Here is a 9,092-nt window from a genome sequence, read left to right as displayed (position 1 = left end):
TAAGAAACAAAAACTTGAAGTTGAAAGGATACAAAGTTTACTAGCAGTATTAATATTACTGTACAACATGTACCACACTTATTATCACTATTATTGTACATGTACTACACTTATTATGACTATTACTGTACAACATGTACCACACTTATTATGACTTATGAAATACTGAAGTTTTATATGTTTTCCGTGAACTGTTCATTTTACCATTTCTAAACATTTTTCTGTGTAAAGAATTTTGTATATAACAGTAACTATAAATGAGATACACAAAATAAACTGATTACAAGCACTCAGATGTTTTGCAATCATAGCTTTGTTCACACTTAATGTTGAATTAACTCAACTTTTATACAATCAGTCCAACAGAGTATTAATGGAAACAACCTGCACTTTATGCAATACGAGAGCAAATTTAAAAAATAAAACTTCCAAAGGAACCATAAATTGAGCATCGCTGGACACATACTGTAAGACCTTTTAAATGTTACAAATGCATGTAATCTTGTACACATGAAAACCAAAAAAATATTTTTTTACGTACCATTCTCTATTTGGAAACCTGGAAATAATTTCATTCAATATTGGCTGAAAACAAGTTGTTCTTTCCTGTTCCCCTTCTTCACTCCACTCTCTAACAACCTGTTTTAGTAGACTTTGAACTTTGTCCATGTCTGATAATGTAGCTTGGACCTGTGGTGACATCTTCTGAAGAAGCCCAGAGAAAACTAGTTTTAGAATTAACAAAACGTTTTCATTACCTTTAATTTACGAATGTGTATTTAAGTTCACAAACTATTTTTAAGACAGACTACAAGTACACCTAAACTGTGCATCTGCATTATATTAAAATATGTACAAGACTTTCTTGGAAACAAAAATACTGACATTTTCTCACCTGAAAATTTATTTCAGATAAATACTCACCTCAACACAGAACTTACAGTTATTTACCTTACACCATTCCAAAAAAGAATCATGTACCTTAGGCATTAGGCTATAACTCTCATCAATAAGAGGGCAACGTATCATCCATGTACAACACTCAATCTTGTGCACATTGTGTGTGCCAAAGTATTGTTTCCTATAAGATAAAAAAACACACTGGAAGTGGGGAAGAATGGTGGTTGGTACTATGGAGAGGTGAGTAGTTAACTGAAATACTAAGATGGTGGAGTGACTGGTATAAATACATTAAATTAAAATAATGAGCTCCTTTCAGAGAATAATGTGAAAGAAAGGGAAGACTCATGAATCATATTGCCCACTAGGGAGGGCCATATTGGTTTATCACTTGGTGAGAGACTGCATTGAATACCAAGAGAGGTGGTAGAGTCAAAAGAACCTCCTGTGTGGTGCTCAAGTGTCTAAGGTGGAATGTAAAGACTGCTCAACTAGCCTGTATATCTCAGGGAGTTACCATAGCATGTATATGTAATGTGTCTAGGGATATATAAGTAAAATCATACAGAAAGTGAGAAATAATTACCAGAATAGGTAGATGCATGGATGAGTCATCCCAGGACTGTATCCCAAGGAAAATACAAAAACCAACTGGCTGACATAACCACCGGGAGCAGTCCTTTTCTTAGTGTTTAGGATGTCCCGTGCTACATACCAGTGGGATAACAATGACCCAAAGAGAAACTTTCAATACTGATCTCCAAAGAAGCTTGGGACTGGAGAAACAAGTGTTCTCCTGCTCTACTCAAGCAATGGAAAGGAGAAAGTCACATATGTGAGAACACTATAGGGGTGCACAAACCAAACAGGAATTATCTCATCTGCATAAGGTCTAATAGACTGTACCACGGGTTAGCACGAATAGAAACAGCAGGTATTAGCCAGGTGAAGGGGCAGGATCACATCTGGTGCTGTAATTTTTAATACCCCAGAAGTAAATCCTGGAAATTAAAATTTATATATTGCTAAAGCACTCATGTTGAAAAACCCCTTCTCAACAGTGGGCAGTGAGAAAGGGTAAATGGGCTTAACATTATTTGTTATCCCTAACTCATTTCTGGAAGGGGAGGATTAGTGGTAGCTGCATAAAAAGAAATAATTAGCAATTCACCTCCTTGGAGATTCTGTGAAGATTAGAGAATATTGACACAATAGAGAAAAAAACAGATAGAGAGGAAACTGCAATACGGTGTAAGTAATGTGACACAAACATTTCAAAGATCATCTATATTCCCACCTAGAAGATCACATCTAAGGGACTTCAATGGCTAGTAGCAAAAGAAGCCATGAGATAATGAAATTGATAGAAGGAGACGTGTAAAAGATAAAAGGTGTCATCACCCACAGATGCTTAAACTATCTGGATGTTTTGTTTAACTCAACTGGTCAAATTGAAAGAAGATAAGTCAGGAAGAGGAATATTGTTGTATTCAAATAACCGTCTCCTTTTCCTCAAAGTCCACAAAGGCAGATTCAATCACTTTAGAACTTTCTTCGACAAGACAAATTATTTCCCTCTATCTCTGTTATTATAATACAAGCTGTAAAACTCATTTAAAAATTGCTTGTTACGGCTAAACTGACAATCACGCAGTCTAACTTCACTTTTACTTTCACTCACTTAACTTACTTCCTCTCTGTATCTGCATGTATTTATAACACGAGACATAAAAATCAAGAAATATTTAGTCCTCTCGTAACAACAATATTACACATAACAAGAAAAACTTAGAAGCTTCAAGTAAGATGACATCAACAATATTACAAAAGCCTAGTACAACAATTAAACCACATACGTCAATGTACGGCTCATACAGAGTTATGTAACAACACTTGTCATAACTATAGCTTTTAAAATAATTGACTTTTAACACTGATTACGAAAACTAAATAAATATTAAATATTTAATCATTAAATAATAATTCTTAAACTGAACAGTCTTCTATATTCAACAACTTGCAAAGTGGGAACAAATTCACTGAAACACCAGATGATGTACAGACCAAAGATGTGGAAAGTATCCAGTCTAGTCAAGATAGCTGATCTGCCACCTAGGTCAAAGCTACCAGGATATCACAGACCATCAACGTAATGTGGCGGTCCTGGGCCCAAATGAGAAAGTCAAGAGTATACTTGGTCAGGTAACACTTGCCACAGAGTAGGATCCAAACATGCAATAAAGGCCCCTGTAAAGGAGAAAAATGAGCACAGGACTTACCACTCATAGAGAAACAAAGGAGCACAAAATGGTGACCGAAGATAAGTGGAAACCCACAGAGCAGGAAACAACCACATGATGGAGGTAGTGAGACATAAAAGTATGTGGAGTGGTCCACATACCAACACTGATGATGTCCTCCAAGGGAAGACTGAAGTATGCAGCCAGAGGCATGATCAGGCGATGGATCTGATAGGAAGAAACACAAAAAAGGTGACAATGATCTGGAAAAAGGGAAGAATATTCCAAATGAATTAACTGATGAACCCAACCCATAAGGGTATTGGGAAAAAGGGTCACAGGACAGGTTAGGATTCAAGAGAATAAACAAATGGACACAGAAACCACAGAAGGGAGTAATGTGTCTGACCGAGCAAAGGAGGTGCATGGGATTGGAATGGTCATAAAGGTGAGATATGTAAGGAAGGGAAATTGGGTGAAAATAGAATTATCCTCTCGAACAGCTGAAGTTTTGGACATAAAGGAATGTTCAGGAAAAAGGAGAACATAGGAACTATGAAACATCAGAATGACAACAACCACATGCCAACATAGTCAGAATCAGGGACTTCAAGGAAAGGTGATAAACACTAAGACAGAGTTCCAAACTGACAATGGGTAAGAGCATGGAGGTCCACACTGAGGTTCCAATCAGGGAGGGAATCAGGGTGAGGAGGCGACTGGAACACAGAAATAAATTCAGTTAACCAAAAAGTGGCAGACAACGCCACCTTATAGCCTGCAACAGAGGAAACCAAGAGGCTCCTGTCAAAAATGACATTATGTGAGGAACAGTAGGATGAGAAAGATGTACCTCTGTGGAGAGACCAACAGTGGAACATATATCACTTATGCTGGTAAACTGCCATGGAGGAAGAATGAACTGGATGGGAAACTAAAAAAGCTAGATGCTGGGAAAGTCTGGCCCTTCTGATGAGGAACTGGACAAATATAGTGCCACCAGCAGAACACGACATGGAGTGGTTGAAGTATAATAAGGACACATAGGAGAAGACAAATAGGAAAATATGCATAGAGGTACCAACCTATCTAATCTAGACTGAGAGCATTGACTGCTCCTGCCAACTAATAAGGAAAAGGAGACCAAAAATGGGGAAGTTGTGTATTCAGGTGAGTGACAAAAGTGTCCAAATCGGAGACACCCCAATGAGCACAGAATTTCCCCCAAAAAGTGAGTATCCTACATCTACTCTGTCAGAAAAATATTGTTGGGATGAGATAACCAATCTCTGACCAGATTCAGGGCACCCCAAATATGACATACCAACAAAGTGAAGTGATGGCTGTGGGCCCAATACAGAAAATCCAATGTTGGAAAACAAAGGTCTCTTGACTAAGTGCCCTCTTTCCTGATAACGTATGATACTACTGTAGAATTGTCAGAGTGGACCATCATTAGTTGGCCCGAAGAGTCAACAAAAAGTGAAGTACTGGCTGACAAACAGCAAGAACTTTCAAGATACTGAGATGGAGAGAGGGCTTGGAAAGAGTCCATCACTCCAAAACCTCCTGAGTGTCCAGATATGCTCCCCATCCAGAAACAGAAGTATCCGTAAAACGATTACAATCTGGATAAGGAGGAGGAAGAGGAACACCCACGGTAGTATTGTTCTGATCCAACCAACAGTCAAAGTCATTTTGTAAAAGAGGGGGAAGGATAAGAGGTGCATCTAAGGTATCCTGAACGAGGCTCCATTGGTCGATCAAAACCCACTGAAGAAGACGCAAGTGGTTGCAACCAAGAGGAAAGAGAGCTTCGAGAGAAGCCTTTGTTCCCAAAAGAGATAGAACCTCTCATGCAGTAGGAGAAGGAGAGTATAAGATGGTGCATACGAGATATTCCATAGTTCTCAATCAAAGTCCCAAATTGCCTCTGACAGATGCTGGCAAGAAACGAAATGATGAGACAATAGGGAAGACAACTGGAAGTGGAGGACTGTAAACATTAGATGTCCAAGAAGCTCAAACTGGCAAGGTGCTGCAAGGAGGCAAGGCACTGAGACAGGAACAGGTTGGCAAGATAAATGAGAAGCCAGTGAGGAGAGGGAGTTATGTAGATGGGTTGATTCAACTCTGGTCTCTAATGAGTTGGGAAGACTACCAAATGCCTCTGGATGTAAAAAGGGTACCATGTACAAGTCATGCAATGAAGTGGAAGGTAAGCTAATCCCAAATAAAATGGTGTTCCAACCAAGAAGATCCCAACAGCAGAGCAGCCACATCTGAAAAGCCAGGGCCAACGAGGAAAGGTGTGTCACTGTCGCAAAAAGGAGACTCCAACTATCATCAGAAAACCCTCCTCAGGGGAATGATGAACAACCTCAGCCAAAAGGTGAAGGGAAGATAAGGAAGGGAGAATGGTAGTCAGAGTAAGATGAATATGGGGAAACTGTTGTTAAGAAAAAAATAACCGAATTATCAGGTTCCAATCCCCACAAGTGGATAAGAGACTCTTAACATTGTGAGTCAAATAGGGGAAGTTTGACCAATGATAAGCAAAAGCACGTTTGTCTATAGTATGTTGGGGTAGAGGAATACTGACCCCCATTAGCAATTGCTTCCTAAAATGACTTGAATGAACCCCAATGTCCAGGGAAGGAGGAAACACTAAATAATGACCCAAAGGCTCATCTTTGAAAAGGGCAAGGAAACAGGAGACAAGGACAGAACATAACATACCTGATTAATCAAATCCACAAAGGTAGAAGGAAGCCTGGGCAAGTTCCCTGAAATTACATGCAATTGAGAAGCATGTTCAGGAGGGGAAAAGAGGCTGCCCAAATCCTCATCTTCATGTTCAGTTATACATTGAGCAAGTATGATAGGACAATCATCAGTTTGTTCAGAATGCTGCATGTCAATTCTCGATGAACCAGAGCTGTCACTTCATGGGCCGATAATCGTGGTTCCAACCCATTGGATGTGGTTGGTAAATCTGCTGTAGCATTTATAGCAGTGGTAGTCATGACCACCTGAAACTGCAAGAGCATAACTGATGAAATTGAAAAAGGAGAGAAGATAAATAAAATAAATCGTAACTCTCCACAAAACAGAATGAAAACATAAAATAACAAAGTAACTGATGTAGAAAAATTCAAGAAAGTAAAAATGTGTAGATAGTTTAATTAAACCTCAGCAAAAATACATCTCATCAGTAAGACTGCCAATTGAAAAGTGGTTAACATATGCAAGATCAGAGAGGGCAATAGTTACGATAGGGGTAATGTCACACTCCTATTGTTGAAAGGTTGCTGTATAGTTTCTTACATGTTAGTTACAGAAATAAGTGGAAGTATCAAGGCTAGTGGCAAGCAAAAATTTTCACCAATAGAGAGCATTATAACTTGAAAAAGTTTTTTGTGAAAGGAGATAACATATGATATCACAAACCTAGTCTTCCAAGACTTTTCAAACATGCAACACAGGATGAATTATCAGAGTCAAAAGAATGGGAACACGTGATCAGGGCACTGTCCTGTTTCTGTAGATAATTCCACAAGAATATCTTTATTTGATATCTGGGGTAGACCATTGTTTAACACATTCACAAATTTTCTTGAAACTTGTTGGTGAAAACCTTGTAAAGTTACTTTCTTCTTCCACAATAACATGAACACAACAGCATCTGGAGTCTGCCACATTTAATCAATGTATCAATATGATTGGTTAATTGGTGATTCAGAACTACCTATGTGTCAAGTGTGTTACTAGGGCTAATTACAAAACTTTAGATGGAAAAATAAGCAATTTCCAAATGCCTATTACTAATTAATATGCACATATTTTTTCCAAAATATTATTTATTTTGCAACATCTGACAACTACTTTACTTATTTTAACCTAAATTCTGATTAAGAAGTGAGCACACAGGATCAAAAGTTGTAATGGTTTTCAAAAAAGACCCATAACTTTAGCGCTTTTGAACATTCTTCTTCAGGAGAATAAAGATATTGGTCCCCTCAGTTGTAAAATGAAAATTAGCATCTTCTGCCTATGGCCCATGGACTACTAATGCACAATAAAGATAAAAAGAATTGAAAGAATTAGCACAAAAATTCTGTAATTCATAATGAAAAGAAACACATCTAAATCACTAGCACTGCCAAAAAAGGAATGAGAACTATGTTAAATACATGAAGTGCTCATGGGGTCTGCTACATGCAGATGTGTCACCACCCTATTGGTGGAGGGCTATAGTATAATGCTGAATGCATTATAGACTGGCATACTACACATATGTTGGGGTGAAAGCTTTGTTCATTATTAGCCTTAATATCATAACACATATACTCAAAATTTTTGCACAGAACATGAGACAATGTGCATGTGAGAGCAGAGATCCAAGCAGAGGTGATCCAAATCAGTAGTTGTAGAGCCCCTCTTCTTCAAAAAATTAAACCAGATCATCAACAGCTTATGTTTTAGTGACATCATTAAAATATATAATGTCATGTGATCCAGACAGTGACACATCCAAAGCTAGACCACGTAATGGAAAACTTATTCCACAGAAAGAATAGATGTAAGGTTAGATAACAGGGACATTTGTGAGACCTGTTAAAAACAAACATTTGTAGCATAATCCCTCGAAAATCATAACTTAAATAGAGATATGTGGACCTGGTCCTTCAGGTGAGTTAAAGCTTAGTTAATTACCATAAAGCTGCTACATTGGGTCAGAATAAAACTGTGAAAGAGACCACATCCTGTAAACGCATGAAGATCACAAGGTAGGTCACAAAAATATGTAAGGACAAAGTTATAGAAAAAGAAATTCAAAAGAACATGTAGAATTCAAGAGTTGGAAGTAAGGGAACAGATAAAAGGATTGGTGTGAGGGATTCGTAAAACTATTAAACAATCCCAACTGACAATCAACATAATTCAAAAACCAGGTAAAACACTGAAAGAACAATTAGCTTACTCTTTACACACAAAAACAACATGTGCCAAAAAACAATGGTACAGCAGAGAAAATGAAGCAGGTCAATTGTTCCACATCAAAAACTTAGTCTATAAAATCATTTGTAATATATGTGGAGACACTTATATAGGAGAAACCAGAAGGCTATTACACATGCACATTTCACAACACATCAGCGCATTATATGACCAACAGAAAATTGCTTCAGCAGAACACTTGCTATACAAACATGGAACCCCAAACACAGAAAATCAAAGTTTCTATCCACAAATGAACAGAGACAATGGGTAGTACATGTAACTAAGCCGCTATTCAAAAAACAACACATCATACCAGTACACTTGACACTATTACTTTCTGTTTAACACTTGCACACTCTGGAGTATCACACGGTCTTACAATTTGTTTTTGTTTGTCATAATAAGTGTGGTACATGTACAATAATAGTCATGAGAAGTGTGGTACATGTACAATAATAGTCATAATAAGTGTGGTACATATTGTACAGTAATAATCATAATAAGTGTGGTACATGTACAATAATAGTCATAATAAGTGTGGTACATGTATTATAATAGTCATCAGAAGTGTGGTACATGTTGTACAGTAATAATCATAATAAGTGTGGTACATGCTGTACAATAATAGTAATAATAAGTGTGGTACATATTGTACAGTAATAATCATAATAAGTGTGGTACATGTACAATAATAGTCATAATAAGTGTGGTACATGTACAATAATAGTCATGAGAAATGTGGTACATGTACAATAATAGTCATAATAAGTGTGGTACATGTACAGTAATAGTCATAATAAGTGTGGTACATGTACAATAATAGTCATAATAAGTGTGGTACATGTACAATAATAGTCATGATAAATGTGGTACATGTACAATAATAGTCATAATAAGTGTGGTACATGTACAATAATAGTCATGATAAATGTGGTACATGTACAATAA

The 9,092-nt window shown here is 37.3% G+C and overlaps 1 protein-coding gene across 1 annotated transcript in view; it reads right to left on the bottom strand.

Moving 5' to 3' along the window:
- The window catches only part of LOC106467633 (carnosine N-methyltransferase-like), a 61,178-nt gene that overhangs the window by 32,395 nt on the left and 19,691 nt on the right, over positions 1 to 9,092 (bottom strand). Inside the window, exon 3 of the mRNA XM_013927999.2 lies at positions 542 to 705. Within this exon, the coding sequence (XP_013783453.1) occupies positions 542 to 705 (164 nt within the window). The remainder of the gene's footprint in view (positions 1 to 541; positions 706 to 9,092) is intronic.

Source organism: Limulus polyphemus, unplaced genomic scaffold, assembly GCF_000517525.1.
Source record: "Limulus polyphemus unplaced genomic scaffold, Limulus_polyphemus-2.1.2 Scaffold2686, whole genome shotgun sequence".
In the NCBI taxonomy this organism is placed as follows: domain Eukaryota; kingdom Metazoa; phylum Arthropoda; class Merostomata; order Xiphosura; family Limulidae; genus Limulus; species Limulus polyphemus.
Note: the sequence above shows the minus strand (reverse complement) of the source record. Positions and strands in the feature narration are given on the sequence as shown.